The sequence below is a fragment of the Lutra lutra genome, chromosome 3 (genome assembly GCF_902655055.1).
Source record: "Lutra lutra chromosome 3, mLutLut1.2, whole genome shotgun sequence".
NCBI classification, from domain to species: domain Eukaryota; kingdom Metazoa; phylum Chordata; class Mammalia; order Carnivora; family Mustelidae; genus Lutra; species Lutra lutra.
In genome coordinates this window covers 90,864,689-90,881,500 of record NC_062280.1, presented here as the reverse complement: position 1 = coordinate 90,881,500, position 16,812 = coordinate 90,864,689, and the positions used below count along the sequence as shown (strand labels likewise).

General features: G+C 35.4%; 1 protein-coding gene across 1 annotated transcript in view; it reads right to left on the bottom strand.

The window, feature by feature from the left end:
• Nucleotides 1-16,812, bottom strand: part of LRP1B (LDL receptor related protein 1B) — a 1,982,574-nt gene that overhangs the window by 751,474 nt on the left and 1,214,288 nt on the right. Inside the window, 1 exon segment of the mRNA XM_047722477.1 lies at nucleotides 610-690. Within this exon segment, the coding sequence (XP_047578433.1) occupies nucleotides 610-690 (81 nt within the window).

Genomic DNA, 16,812 nt, shown 5'->3' with positions numbered 1-16,812 from the left:
AATTGTCACTGTCATTAACAATGATTTATATTCTTTATTAACAACTGTTGCAGGAGGGAGGTGAGAGGAATGTGAAGTGAAAATTGATTAAACTGAAATCAGTGAGTGAGAATGTATGATTTATACATAATTCATTTACCTGTGTTTGGCATAATTTAGCATAATGATACAATTGAGTATAAGAAAACAAACATTATTTGTACATAAAGGGCAAGGTGGCAGAGTTGAGACCATTCGGATAATTCCACAATAATTTATAAACTCCTCCAACCTGAGGTGACAGAGCACTTTACATCAGTGCTTTGGAGAACCTGAATCATCCAGGTCATTTCTTCAATTGTCCCCTTTACTTCCTGTCTGCAGACTTAAACTATGTCCAGCATAATGTCTGAACACAAATCTCTTTCTAGACTCAAGGGACAGATCGAGTTCCATTATCCTTAATGCAAATCCCCACTAATGAGCCAGGTGCCCCCTCACCACTTGTCTTAGCCATTTTGCTCCACCCTGCAAACTTCTCATACAAACTACATCTGAAGGAGGTGAAGCAGCATGGACAGCCAGGCCCTCAATCAAATCAGTGCAACATAGGGAACATTTGGTACTTGCCAGAGTCGCAGTGCCATTTGCTGCTAATGCATCTTCCACTTTTACATATAAATTGAGTTAGTGGCTCACAAGTTGGAAATTCTATGAAAGATAGAAAAACATTCAATAGGAAAGAGGTTATTGACTGTGCTTGATTTAATTTGTATCTCATTTGCTAATGTGACCAGAACTCCACCCCTGTCTTTCACAAAAGGCAGAGGAAACAGTAGATTAACGAATATAGTGACATAAACTTCTTAAGTACATAGGATACCCATACGTTTCATATTTTTTAAATGAGTACTTTACAGTGACTGGAAGTCTCGGAGAATCATTTGATGAAGAACTGTATTCCCTGAACTGCACTACTGACAAGAAGGTTTGAAGGCAGTTATAGTCAGACCTCTTACTGGCCCTTGGGACTTGGGCTGGTCTAGCAGTGACGCTTCCCAGGGATTCCATCTACACCTATTCTGGATTATTCCTTTCTAAGAGTTAGGACTTTACAAAATATTCAAAGTCATGTTACTTGAGCATTTTATTAGTATTTTCACCAGTGAAGCACATTGGCGATGGTGTCTTTAGGAAACAAGAATTTTGAATGACATTGTTACAAATTTTATAGAATGAATTTTTTTTCCCTTAAAAACTATGACTTTTTTTTTTTAAATAAATAAAGAAAACTTTATTTTATACACTTCTGGAGAGTCAAAGTTAATTCAAGGGCAGATTCAGTATCTGGTCAAGGACTACTTCCTGGTCCACAGATAGTTTTCTGCTGTGTTCTCACATGGCAGAAGCGGGTGAGAGAGCCCTCCAGAGGCTCTGTTCCTTTTAAGAGGACACTACTTAGTGTCCCTTTTAAGAGGACACCCACTCATGAGGTTCTCTGCCTTCATGACTTAAACACCTCCAAATATCATCACATAGGGGATTAGATTCCACTATATGAATTTGTGGGGGGACACAATCATTCAGTTTACATTCTGGGAGGACACAAACATACAGTTCCCCTATATGAATTTCTGAAGGGACAGAACATCTATGTTTGAGATACTTTCCGCTGTTCTGTTTGAGAACCACTATGATACCTGTAAGAATTCATGACTTACAATAATTTTGGAAATTATTCAGCCTTTTTATTTTGAATATTGTCTCTCCCTCATTGTCTTTCACTGCTACTTCTTCTTTTTTTTTTTTTTAAACATAATATATTTTTATCCCGAGGGGTACAGGTCTATGAATCACCAGGTTTACACATTTCACAGCACTCACCATAGCACATACCCTCCCCAACGTCCATAACCCCACCCCTCCAACCCCCCTCCCCCCATCAACCCTCAGTTTGTTTTGTGAGATTAAGAGTCACTTATGGTTTGTCTCCCTCCCAATCCCATCTTGTTTCATTTATTCTTCTCCTACCCCTTAAGCCCCCATGTTGCATCTTCTCTCCCTCATATCAGGGAGATCATATGATAGTTGCTTTCTCCGATTGACTTATTTTGCTAAGCATGATACCCTCTAGTTCCATCCACAATGTTGCAAAGGCAAGATTTCATTTCTTTTGATGGCTGCATAGTACTCCATTGTGTATATATACCACATCTTCTTTATCCATTCATCTGTGGATGGACATCTAGGTTCTTTCCATAGTTTGGCTACTGTAGACATTGCTGCTATGAACATTTGGTTACACATGCCCCTTCGAATCACTACGTTTGTATCTTTAGGATAAATACCCAGTAGTGCAATTGCTGGGTCATAGGGTAGCTCTATTTTCAACATTTTGAGGAACCTCCATGCTGTTTTCCAGAGTGGTTGCACCAGCTTGCATTCCCACCAACAGTGTAAGAGGGTTCCCCTTCCTCCACATCCTCGCCAGGATCTGTCATTTCCTGACTTGATAATTTTAGCCATTCTGACTGGTGTGAGGTGATATCTCATTGTGGTTTTGATTTGTATTTCCCTGATGCCGAGTGATGTGGACAGTGTATGATTGTTGATGTGTTTCTTTGATTTTGTTATTAATTGGTTTATATAGTTGGCTGCTCCCACGTTAGGGGCATAGATATTTAAAATTGTTAGATCTTCTTGTTGGAAAGATCCTTTGAATATGATATAGTGTCCTTCCTCATCTCTTGTTATAGTCTTTGGCTTAAAATCTAATTGATCTGATATAAGGATTGCCACTCCTGCTTTCTTCTGATGTCCATTAGCATGGTAAATTGTTTTCCACCCCCTCACTTTAAATCTGGAGGTGTCTTCAGGTTTAAAATGAGTTTCTTGTAGGCAACATATAGATGGGTTTTGTTTTTTTATCCATTCTGTTATCCTGTGTCTTTTGATAGGGGCATTTAGCCCATTAACATTCAGGGTAAGTATTGAGAGATATGAATTTAGTGCCATTGTATTGCCTGTAAGGTGACTGTTATTGTATATTGTCTCTGTTTCTTTCTGATCTACTACTTTTAGGGTCTCTCTTTGCTTAGAGGAGCCCTTTCAGTATTTCCTGTAGAGCTGGCTTGGTGTTTGCAAATTCTTTCAGTTTTTGTTTGTCCAGGAAGCTTTTAATCTCTCTTTCTATTTTCAATGATAGCCTAGCTGGATATAGTATTCTTGGCTGCATGTTTTTCTCATTTAGTACTCTGAATATATCATGCCAGCTCTTTCTGGCCTGCCAGGTCTCTGTGGATAAGTCTGCTGCCAATCTAACATTTTTACCATTGTATGTTACCGACTTCTTTTCCTGGGCTGCTTTCAGGATTTTCTCTTTGTCACTAAGACTTGTAAATTTTACTATTAGGTGATGGGGTGTGGACCTATTCTTATTGATTTTGAGGGGGGTTCTCTGAACCTTCTGGATTTTCATGCTTGTTCCCTTTGCCATATTGGGGAAATTCTCTCCAATAATTCTCTCCAATGTACCTTCTGCTCCCCTCTCTGTTTCCTCTTCTTCTGGAATCCCAATTATTCTAATGTTGTTTCGTCTTATGGTGTCACTTATCTCTCGAATTCTCCCCTCGTGGTCCAGTAGCTGTTTGTCCCTCTTTTGCTCAGCTTATTTATCCTCTGTCATTTGGTCTTCTATATCGCTCATTCTTTCTTCTGCCTCATTTATCCTAGCAGTGAGAGCCTCCATTTTTGAATGCACCTCATTAATAGCTTTTTTGATTTCAACTTGGTTAGATTTTAGTTCTTTTATTTCTCCAGAAAGGGCTTTTATATCTCCCGACAGGGTTTCTCTAATATCTTCTATGCCTTTTTCGAGCCCAGCTAGAACCTTGAGAATCGTCATTCTGAACTCTAGATCTGACATATTACCAATGTCTGTATTGATTAGGTCCCTAGCCTTGGTACTGCCTCTTGTTCTTTTTTTTGTGGTGAATTTTTCCGCCTTGTCATTTTGTCCAGATAAGAGTATATGAAGGAGCGAGTAAAATACTAGAAGGATGGCAACAACTCCAGGAAAATATGCTTTAGCCAAATCAGAAGAGATCCCAAATTGTGAGGGGGGAGAAAGGGGATAAAAAGACGTTCAGAAAGAAAAAAAAAAAAAGAAACAATTAAAAGAAGAAAATGAATAAAGAAAAAATTTAAAAAGGAAAAAATATATTAGACAAACTGGTTAAAAAACGTTAAAAGAGAAAAGGGTAAAAGTTTAAAAAAATTAGCAGAAGAAGAGGAAAAAAATTGAAAAAGGAAAAAAAAATTAACTGCAAGGCTAAAGAATCATGGGGAGAAAGCCATGAGCTCCGGCTTTGCTTTCTCCTCCTCTGGAATTCTGCTGCTCTCCTTGATATTGAAACTGCACTCCTTCGTAGGTGAACTTGGTCCTGGCTGGATTTCTTGTTGATCTTCTGGGGGAGGGGCCTGTTGTAGTGATTCTCAAGTGTCTTTGCCCCAGGCGGAGTTGCACCGCCTTACCAGGGGCCGAGCTGAGTAATCCGCTCGGGTTTGCTTTCAGGAGCTTTTGTTCCCTGAGCGCTTTCCGTAGAGTTCCGGAGGACGGGAATGAAGATGGCGGCCTCCCAGTCACTGGCCCAGAGGAGCCGAGAGCCCGGGGCCCCATTCCTTAGTGCGCCCTCAGAGAACAGCGCCCAATTACTCCCGTCACCCTGGCCTCCGGCCACGCTCCAAGCTGACTGAGCCTGCAACGGGTTCAAGGTAACCCCGAGCTTAGAGCTCACTCCTCGGCTCTGTCTCTGTAGCTGGCTTCCCCGTTCTAATACCTGTAAGCTCTGTGACACTCAGACACCCCCGATCCTTCTGTGACCCTGCAGGACCTGAGGCCACGCTGACCCCGCGCCAGCTTCACCCCGGTTAAGCCTCTGGAGCGATGTCCCTCAGCGGAACAGACTTTTAAAAGTCCCGATTTTGTGCTCCGTTGCTCCACCGCTTTGGATTCACTTCTCCGCCAGTCCTACCTTTCAGAAAGTGGTTGATTTTTGTTTCTAGAATTGCTGTTCTTCTTCTCTTCAATCTCCCGTTGGATTTGTAGGTGTTTGCAATCTTTAGATAAGCTATCTAGCTAATCTCCCGCTACCTGAAGTAGTCTCAGCCTGCTACTTCTCCGCCATCTTGACTCCTCTCCAACTATGACATTTCTAAAGTTAAAGTCTATATTATTAACCTGTAGTTTTTGATAAGTCACCACTAGCTAGAATAGTAAAATATGAGCAAATTAATTTTGCATGATAGTCACAAAGACATAAGTTGTGTATTATTTTCAAAATATTATTTCAAATGAAATTGAAGGCTATGATATTCATCCTCCCTCTTAAAATGTTAAAACAGTAAGTCAACTCTGGAGCCTGTGAGAACTCTCTCCAGTGTGTAGTTGAACTGGGACAAAAGAATCAACCAGACTGACAAGCAACAGTATCCAGTGAATAGACTATAAGTGATAGCCATCTCTAGTACTGGTAACTTGTCCAAATCACAACAAAAATTGATATTATTCATTAATAATATGTAAGGAAAGTGGTAGACTCATAACAGATCTGGTTGGTAGGGTATTGATTACTTGCTTTCCACAATTTCTTTGTGTGAATTTACATTTGAGTATATTCCCCATAAGTTATTGGAATTTGAATGGAAATTATTCTAAAACTGAACAAATCTTAATTAAATTTTGTGATTACCAAAGACATGCCTCAAGATATACATTTTAGAATAAATTTAACTTTTTAGAAACAAAAAAAAGTGACCAGAGCCTAAATATACTTCAAAAACAGAAGTAAAAAGGAGGCAATTTCTGATGTGAAGAGACAAAAGACTATATCAAAAGCTATCCATGCAGCAACTCAACAAATTTTCTGACATATAAAGGGAAGCACTTGAAAGAAAAGTGATAACACCAAAGGCATAATTTAATCAATACTTCTAAGAGAGTTTTCTTTTGTTACCTGACAAGATAATGAAAACTTATATGTTTATCTTTCAAGAATCAACAGGGATGTGGTCCAAAATATTTTTTCTTCTTTAGATAAAGATTTAATGTTTTGAAGATGTACAGTAAACATGAATAATTACTTTAAACAAAATATTAGTATAAGTTATGGTTAAAATGAGTAAAAAACAAAATGCAGCTTCTAAGATATGATGAGATCTACCTTTTAAAAATAACACTGCATCTTTTTGAATCTAGAATAGATTAATTCACATTTTCAATCTTTCTTCATAAACTTAGGAACATATTTACCAATATCATATATTTAAGTTGGGAAAAAAAATAAATCATCCCAAGCATTTGGAGACCTCTGAAATTTGGTAATATTTCATTGGGGAATTTTTCAAATGACCTTTAAGATTCTACCTCTTAAGATTCGAAGTCTAAAAATTGTCCCCCATACCCCACAAAAAAACCTGGAAGTTAGTTTGCAAAAGGAAAAAAAAAAAAACTTTAAAAGTAAATAAAATAATCTAAAACCCAGTGTACCTTCAATCTTTAAGAAAATGAGTGATGTATCTGCCCAAAGTTAATATAACATGCATACTTGCATATGATATGTATGTGATCTTATTTTTTTCACTTAATACTTAGTTACATTGTTTCTTTTGGCAACCTCCTTATCTAACTTAGTTTATAGGACCAAAAGGGTACTATACAGAATTTAAGGAAATGGCAACTAGAAGAAAGCATAGGACAAATCACTAAAAAGAACAAAGGCATTAATTGAAAGGATGGGTATAAGGGAGTGAATGAATTAGTGAAACTAATGTTTTATTTCTGTTTCATTGACAAAGCACTGTGACCTTGAGTAAATCATAGTCTCTCTGGTGATAGACATGTGGTTTGTAACATGATCTCTCAGGTCCTTAAAGTCCTAAGGGTCAAGAAATCAGAAGAAAAGTCATCTGGAAATGCACAACACCCTGAAGGCATTTAATATAGCAAAAATAGGGTTTATCTACTGAATAACTCCTGGGATTATCACAGAATTCCAGTAAAAGATAGTAACTGAACTTCAGAAAAAGAAAAATAGAAGAAAGAATTTAAAATGTTAAAATTATCTTTGGATTTTTCTCTGCTTAATAATGCACTCAATGGGCAACACATTTTAGAAGGAGTTCCAACAAAAATTTAAATATAATATAAGGCATTTCATTCTTCAGTAACATTGGAAAATACTGTACCCATAATTTCTTAGTATCTTATCATCAGTATCTGATAGTGAGAGGACAAATGACAATACTCTTTCTTCTAAAAAATAAAACAAAAGCTTCTTAAATAAATTTTACATTTCTCTGTTCTTCCATATTAGCATTAATTTAAGAGTTGAAAATAGTATCTGGAATTCAGTCTTTTTCTAGGCACTTATTCTTTTTAAGGTACTATGAATTCTTTTATTTGAAAAAGACTTAAATATTAAGCACAACCTTTTCTTTCTTGACTTTGACTTTGGATCTCCCATGAGACAGACTGAAGGACACTTGGAAAGATTACCTGATTAACTCTGAAGAGAAAAAATTATGAATGAAAGTGGCTTACATTTTATATTAAAATTACACTAAAGAAAAGAAAACTATATTTTATTTCTGTGGTTACTTCAACCTCGTAGAATATTTAATGTGGAGTAATGGACTGTTAAAAAATCTTCTATTGGTGCAGGTGGTATGCTCAATTGATCTATTATATCTTTCACTTAAAATTTATTGCCAGGTTATATGTAAGCTATTATGTAAATGGCAACAATTTTCTCTCTCTCTCAAGGGTAATCTTTGTTGGTAATGGTACTTATATTTATCCAGTACACAAAGCTTAGACGTACTTTTCAGATCCAATTTGTTTCTTTCCTGTTTCTACGAATTTTCTTACTTATTTTTCCTTCTCGGGCTCAAAGTGAGTATTTCTAAGTAACTTATTATTAATCTCTCAAAATAAAGTTATCATAGGTTTTTTTGAAAATATGTGGTCCATATCCTATATGTATATAAATTTGACCATCATGACTAAGTATGGGGAAAATGTATAGGAGATTCAAGTTAAAATAAATGACAAAGTAAGAATATTACAGAAGCCCAGGGTAGGGAATTATTATCTAAACTTGAAGGAGACAATAATACTCACATTGCATATTACTATTTACTGACTATGAGATACTACGCTAGCTATGTATATACATTACCTATACTCTTCACACCAGGCTTTCAATTGTTACTGCTAGCCCTGATTTGTAAAAGAAAACAGCATAACTTGCCTGAGGATACACTTCACAGCCAGCAAGTGTCAGAGTAAAATTTGAATAATAGTGTGACTGATTCCAAAATATATTATTTTATCCCTATACCATGCCAATCATACCAATACCCTTTAAAAATATATAGCACAGAAACATTTTTGTAAGGATGGAAAATTTAATCCTCCTCTGTGTTTTATGTAGCCCATTTAAATTTTAATTCTGATTACTACCTATTTTAAAGTACACAATTAAATATGGTTATAGGAAAATAATGCTTTTTAAAATTTACAGATTATAGGATTATATCCTTTAAGGAAATATATAACATTTCTCGATGATGGTACTAGTTGTGGCTCCTGAGAATTGGTACGTGCAGAGGACAGACTTCAAAAGATCCAATTAGTAAATATACTTTGGAGAAAACCAGGAGAAAACAGTGTACCACCAATAATCTTCATTTTGCTGCTCTTTCATTGTTGTTATATAAAACCTCATTTTATATATCACATAAGTCATATATAAAGAACATAGTTTATAGGCAGGCAAATCAGAGTTGAAATCCTGATTTTAACACTAATTATTATATAACCTTGGATACTTATTAACATCTCTGACCTCAAGTTTCTACTCTGTAAAACATGGTAGAAAACTACTTCAAAATTTTTTTCATTCAAAATATTGAGATATTTATACCAGATAGAGTTCTAGGCCTTAGTGATATATTACTTAGAATGAATGAATATGAATGAATAAAATAGTGCCAAACACTGGAAATACAAACTTCAGCATTTTCATTTCTTGGAGTGCTTACAATCCAGTAGGAAAAATATCTGTAGTATATTTAAACAAGTGACTTCAATAAATTTCTGATAAATGCTATGATAGAAACAACATGAGAGTTATTGCAACCCACAACAGAAGTGTCAAAACTACTTAAATAATCACCCCAGAGGAAGTTATCTATATGGTGATATGAATGATATATTCAGGTTAAATCATGAGGTGAACAAGAGGGGAATGAGTGCTTTTAGTATATTCTAGAAAAAAGATGGCATTCCCGAAGGCTCAGAAGTCACAGTATATAAAATGTTTGAAAAACTATAAAAATTTCAGAATGGCTGTAATAGTGTATAAGAAGTAGTGAAATTTTAGGAGCTATAAATTGGATGGAGCAATAGATTTGGAAGTGATTACTACTGATATAACAGAGCCTTGGAAGTCTAAAGGAACATCCAGGAAGTGTACATAAAAAGAGACTAGTAGGAAACTTAGAAAAACATATTGAACAGTTCTGGCAATGAGGGAGACAAAGAGAAATGTTGGATAAAGTAATAACCAACCATTTTAATACATGGTTGCATGTGTAAGAAAATAATATAAATTTTCGGAGTCCAAAAATTAAAAGTGTACTGAAAACTAGAAAAGTTAGCATGTTTTCATAGCTCTCTGTGTGTGTGTGTGTGTGTAAAATAAATGCTGCTGAAATGTCTGAAGAATTCATGTTTACTCTTGACAGAAATTTAAAGGGCTGCATCTTTGTACCGATTATTACTTCCCAGGGACTGATAAATTTATTTTGGGAATGCAGAGCTCCAGATAAAAGGGAAAAGCAAAGTAATCTGAGGATTGCAAGGACCCTATAGAGAGATTGCCCAAGAAATTAATCAGAAGGCAAGGACTAATTAAGTGGTATTATAAACCTGGATGTATATTAGAAGTATCTGTACAGCTTTTAAAACTACTTATACCTGAGCCTTTATTATAATTCAACTGGTAGTGTAGTTTCTCCAGTGTTGTGGGTTAAATCATATGTATCAAAAAGTTATGTCCAGTCCTTGGGGCGCCTCGGTGGCTCATTGGTTAAGCAGCTGCCTTAGACTCAGGTCATGATTTTGGGGTCCTGGGATGGAGTCCTGTGTTGGGTTCCTTGCTCAGCTGGGAGCCTGCCTCTCCCTTTCTCTCTCCTTCTGTGCACATCTCTCACTCAAATAAATAACTAAAACCTTAAAAAAAAAAGATATATCTAATCCTTACCCCTGGTACTTGTGAATGTGACCATACTTAGAAACAGAGTCTTTGCCCACGTAATTAAGAATCTCAAGATGTGAATTTCCACAAGGAAAAGCCATGTGAAGCTGGAGATTGCAGATTGGAGTGACGCGGCCATAGCCAAGGAGAAGCAGGAGCCAAAAGAAGTTGGAAGAGGCAGAGGATTCTCTTTGAGGGAGGTGCTGCTGATTTTGGACTTCTGGCCTCCAAAACCGTAAGATTAAGGGATTTCGTTGTTTTAAACCATCATGTTTGTGGTGATTTGTTGTAGCAGCCTTAACAAATTCTAATTATAGGGAATGTTGACATCACATAGTTTAGATTTTCAGGACTTGCCTTAAGATAAGAGTCATGTGAGGTGCTTTTCCTAAAATACATATTCCTAGACTCTATGCAACACCTGCTAACTGGGAATTTTGGAGGTAGTGGCCTGGGGATCTTTATTAGTACCAAGCTCCCTGGATGATTGATATCATCAAGCAAAAAGCTGCGGAAATGCTGAATTAGGTCAAGGAACTAAAAGTTGTTTTTAATCATTTCTCCTGTGGCTTTCAATATGCCCTACCAGGGTTTGCCTAAACTCCTACTTTGTTGCATACAGAGACTTATTAATCTAGTTTGTATAAAAGAGGGCACTGTAACCAAAGGAAATGGAAAAGCATGTCACATACCTGTAAGAATAACAAAAAGACAACTTAATAGAAGCTTGCATATCACTTCTAAACAAAAATAATAAAAATGATTATATATAAATGAAAGAACAGAGCAAGACTATCTGGAATACAAAGCATAAATCTGCAGGACACAAATAGGAAAAATAATTTTCTTGTTTCCAACATTTTTTTAAAGATTTATTTATTTATTTGAGAGCGAGAGAGAAAGGGAAAGCAGGAGCACACACTCAGGAGTGGGGTGGGGAGAGAGTCTTAAGAAGATACCATGCTGAACACTGAGCAGGAGCTGGAGCCAGGGGCTGGCTCAGTCCCACCATGCTGAGATCATGATCTCAGCCAAAACCAAGAATTAGATGCTTAGCCGGCTGTGCCACCCAGGAGTCCCTGTTTCCAGCATTTTAATAGAAGTAATTATTGTCAGATTGTGAAGTAAAGAACAAATAGATTTGATAATAAGTTAAAATTCTAGATCAAAGAAAAGAGAAAAAATAACTAATTGCTAAAAATGAGTTTATCTTCACATTGGAACAAGTTATCAAACAAGAAATGTAACAAATATTTTTGGTCTCAGAATATTCACAGTGTGCTTCCCCCTCTCTCTCTGCCTGCCAAATAAATAAATAAAATCTTTAAAAAATATATTGAAGAAGCAACATTTTCGGGGCACCTGGGTGGCTCGGTGGGTTAAGCCTCTGCTTTCAGCTCAGGTTATGATCCCAGGGTCCTGGGATCAAGCCCTGCATCAGGCTCTCTGCTCAGCAGGGAGTCTGCTTCCTCCTCTCTCTCTGCCTGCCTCTCTGCCTACTTGTGATCTCTGTCTGTCAAATAAATAAATAAAATCTTAAAAAAATATATTGAGGAAGAATATTGACAGTGATTTTGAAATGAATGAAAGATAAGAAAGATGAAGAAAACTGAAAAAGGGTAAATAATATTGTCCCACTTTCAAAAATGAGTGAAAATTTTTAAACAGTAGAGAAGTGAAGTTTACATGTACTTCTGACAATAATTCAAGATAAACTTGCTAAAACATGATTTTGTCAGCATTTTTGAAGAGACTATTTGCTCAAGAATAAAATAAAAACAAGTCATGCTAAACCAAGTTCATTTATTTGCCGATACAATTTTTAAGTAAGTACCTATCATGAAAATGCCATAAATAGAATGTGCTCATATTTTTAGCAATGTTTGAGAAATCTCAAGACAAATGAAAGGACCATGTATTGCAAAATGGTGGTAAATTGAAGTGAATGAGTAACTTGTTCAAAACTGTACCTATACAGTTTAAATCATTAATTTTAATTATTAAATCCCTGGAGGATATTTTAAATTACTTGCCAAAAGCTTCACACCTTTGTTACTATTATTTGGTTATGGCCTTAAAAATTATCTTATCAAATTTGTGAATTATATAAAACTGGGAGACATCATTAATATTATGCATTCAAAATCATAAAACTACATCAGGGTTAGAAGTTATAGGTGGACAGAAATATAAAAGTGATAGTTTGGAGTGGAAAAGACCAGACCCATATACATATTCAGAAATAGGTGGATAAAGAAGACTATCAAAATAAAAGGTAAAAGAACTTCAAAAAGTAAACATTAAAAGCACACAAAAGGAACAATCCAACCTATAAGAAAAGCTTAGCGATTTTAGTTGACTGGACACTTGACGTGGGAGTTACATGATAAGGCTGCCATCTCTGATTGTGATAATAGAAGCCTAGAATATAAATTAGTGGAGGTAATAAGTATGCTTCAATCTGTTGTGAAAATACTACATATGGGATACTAAGTTCTGTTTAAGTCCAGGCCATGAATTTGTTTTTAATTCCGGTAAAAAAAAAGAGAGAAAAACATAAAATTTACAATTTTAACGATCTTTAAATATGTAATTCAGTAATGTTAACTGTATTCATATTGTTGTGCAACAGATCTCTAGAACTTCTTCATTTTGTAGAGCTGAAACTCTATATATACTCATTGGACATCAAGTCCCCATTTTAGACCATTAATTTTACTAAGGTCATTAAAAATACAACTACATTCACAGTAGGGCAATTGGTAGGGAAAGAGCCTACAATTTAACATGTAAGGAAATCTGAAAGAAGAGGTATGTTTCTGTTGTAAAGGGGAAGGGTTTGGTAGGCATGATGGTGCCTTTGGTTATCTAAAGAGTGATCCTGTGACAAGGTTATATTTAGATGGTGTAGCTTCAGAAGACAGCACTCAAGAATCACTGAGTAGAATCTTTAGCAAAATTGCTCCGAAAAAAAAAGAGGAAGGAGAGAGAAAATTACTGATTAAGAAAATAAATATATGTAATAGTGGGATTTTTCCTTTTGCCATGGCACTGGACCATTTAGATCCAATACTAAGAACAAGGAGGTGCTAAGTACTACTGCATTTTATAGACAGAATCCAGTAGTTGAGCTAGTCCTTATAAAAGAAGAGTAATCTACAAGTCAATTTTGTTCAAACACCAGTGATTCAAAGGAAGGAGAGACTCTGTAATAATCACTCATGAAATTTTGTGTGTGCATAAGAAAAGGGAACTGGTTGAACGCTGCTCAGGAAGTAGACTGACCATTTCACCCTGCACCTAGAGAAGAAGAAACTGGAGAGTGGTGGCATCCAAAAGATGGGTCATTAGGAAACTAGCCTGATCACATTTAAGAGAGTGGGGGAGAGGGGATAAAAAATGGACCTGCAAAAGAAAGCAAAACTTTTTTTTTCCTTTTTTTTTTTTTTTTTTTTTTGTTATATTAGCAATGCAACCAAGAGGGTACCCTCCAAACAAAGGCGGCTTTAGCAACTTAAGTCTATGAGATATGCCATCTGTGGTGGGAATGGTAGGGGTGGGGATAAAAGAAATCTAGATGTGGAGGAGAAGAGGACACAGAGAAGAGAGGGAGTTCAAGGAACTATGAAGAGAAGCCTCCCTGAAGATCTCACATATGAGTCTCTCAAGAGAGCTGCATCACTCATGCATCAGAGGGCAGTGACCTTCAGAGAAGCAGAGAAGATTACCACTAGACCTACTTTAAAAGATGCTCCTATTTCTCCAACTGTCCCATCTGACTGAAGAGCTAAGGCCAGAAGAAGGAACAGATGTAGGGAGGAAAAAAACAGAACACGGTTGCCTCTCATCTTAAGTTCTTAGAACCCAAAGTTTAGCCAGCAGTGGGAGAGAAGAAAGCTCTGACTTAGATAAAATACTGGAATTTGGATCAAATTACCAAAACTAAAAGTTGCCAGAATCATTGTGTCTGCCAAGATGTTATTAAGAAATGGCAGAGCAACTGAAAGCAGTGCTTGACAATATTCATATTTTGCCACTACTCCACTGGGTTAATAATCCTCACTTAAGTTGTTACACACATATGCATTTTTTCTTACAAAATTAAAAAAAATGTGTAATATAAATATATAATAATGTACATCATCAGAACCTTTCTTTTTCTAATACCCTAGTTGAAAATATCTTTAATATCTTTATATTAATCTTTATATTTATATATTACTACATATTAAATATCTTTAATATACAACATACACTGATTTAGCTGGGAAATGACTTCTTTTTTGACAGTTCTCTCTCTCGTCTGCTTTTGTCTGATATTTGCCAGTTCTCTTTCTGATTCTTTGTTCCTTAATTATGTGCAATAAAATTACAAGAACATTTACAGGTAAGATTACAAGTACAAGAGACAAAATTTTACTATCTTCATAGATTTAAAAGATCAACATATAAATATAATATAAATATAATATATATATATTATATTCATATTAACTTATAAGTTTTAATGGATGTTTATTTATATCCCATTGAACTGACTTTCAATCTCCTAATAAATTTTAGATATTTTCCCAAGTTAAACCCTTTGAACAAATCAGAAGTTATCAACTCCCATCAAGGTTATTTATTTAAAAAACAGTAATAAATATAAGATATGTTGAGATACTTGGAAGACACAACAATCTCAAAATAGTTAAACTACAGTTTAAAATAAACAAATAAATTTTGTTTTTGACAATAAATTTTCCAAGGGGAAAATATAAGTTTGCCTGAAATAATCTTACATTTAATCATGAAATACACTTATGTTTAATGCTATAATTTGGAGATGGGAAGAAAGTTTGTTTGGATAATCGCTTCCATCTTAACTCATTTTGCATATATAAACAAAATTATGCAATTAAGTATATATATAAGATAAAAATCAAACCTGAATGGTGCTCTCCAAATTATGTTCTCTTGACCATCAGCATCAATTGCTAGAAATATAAATTTTCAATCATCTAAGATCCACTGGATCATAGTCTCTGGAAATCAGGCCCAGAATTCTGCTTTTTGTTTTTGTTTTTTCTTTTGCTTTTTTAACAAGCCCTCTAGGAGATTCTAATGCAATGCTCAGGTTTGAGAACCTTGGCCTTAAGTTAAGTGTTCTCAGACTTGAGTGCACATTCATACCACTTGGGCTCATTAAAATTACTGATTCTTGGGTCTGACCTCTAAGAACCCTTATTTAATTAGTCTGGGGGTGAGGCATGGCAAATGATTCTGAAGCTTCTCGGGTGATTTTTTTAACTGAGAGCTAAAGTTGAGAACCAATGCTACCATCCTTTAAATGAGTGACCATTTAGTTCCTTGACACACAGTCCACTTCCAACACAGTCTTTATGATTCTAACATATCTGCTCTTATTTGCAGAATCAGTTTACAGAGTCTCCTGTCTACACATGAAGACTACCAAAAAAAGATAAAAGATTGTTTAAATATGAAGGGAGAATGCTCAAAGGCCTTCCAAATTATGTAATGTTTGCCCACATATAATCTCAACCTGAAATATACAATTAACTTGGTTTATAAATAGGTGCTAGTGAATTCCACTAAAATTTGACCCTTAGTTTTAGCACCTTCTGCTCCTAACTATAATCAGAAGCATTTCTAACCATAGGCTTTCATGTTTTAAAACCCAAATCTTGGTATTATTTTCAGTATAAAATGGTAGTTATTAAACAAAACAGTAGCTGTTTGTGGAGCTAAAGTGTAAGAAAAAAAAAAAAAAGACTGCAGTCTTCTAGTAAGATTAAACCTATAGGAACTTGACCGATTCCAAAGGGAAAAGTGAAACATGATCACTCCAAATGTTTTAATGATGCTTAATAAAACTAGGAATTAGTTGAGCCTATATTCATTTCTAGATTACTGCCAAGGAGGGTGACTTTTTTAATGCAGTAAATTAAACAATTTATAATGTTTTTGTCATTTTGAATTCAGTGCCGAAATAGTATCTGATATGAGAATAATCTATGTCATCCTCTCCTACAACTTTAAAAGTGAGATTGTGCCTACCAGAGCTTCACTATCAGCTTCCCTACTGACATAAATTTTGATTTATAATGACAATCTGAAAGATAAATGCATGTTACTACAGAGAGGGACAAGTGTGGAGAGAAACATGTTTCTCACCTTATAAAAGGGAAGCGGTGCTGAGACTAACCCATGTGGCTTACTGACACTCTATAAAATCTGGCTAAATTTCAGAAGCAAACTGACAACTACATTTCACAGTGTGTTCATATCCAGTGGTATATTGGAGACATCTTGTACCAGCCTACAAGAATTGATTTTTAAATTTTCAAGGATTCTAGGAATCAGTTGTTAAGCATACATCTATTATTTGAAATAAATAAACTATATACATTTCTAATTAAATAATGTTGAAAGCCAAGGTAATAAATGCTCAAGGTTCATAATTTACTGATTATTTTGCTCTTGGAGTTAGTTATGTTTAATTACATCTGTA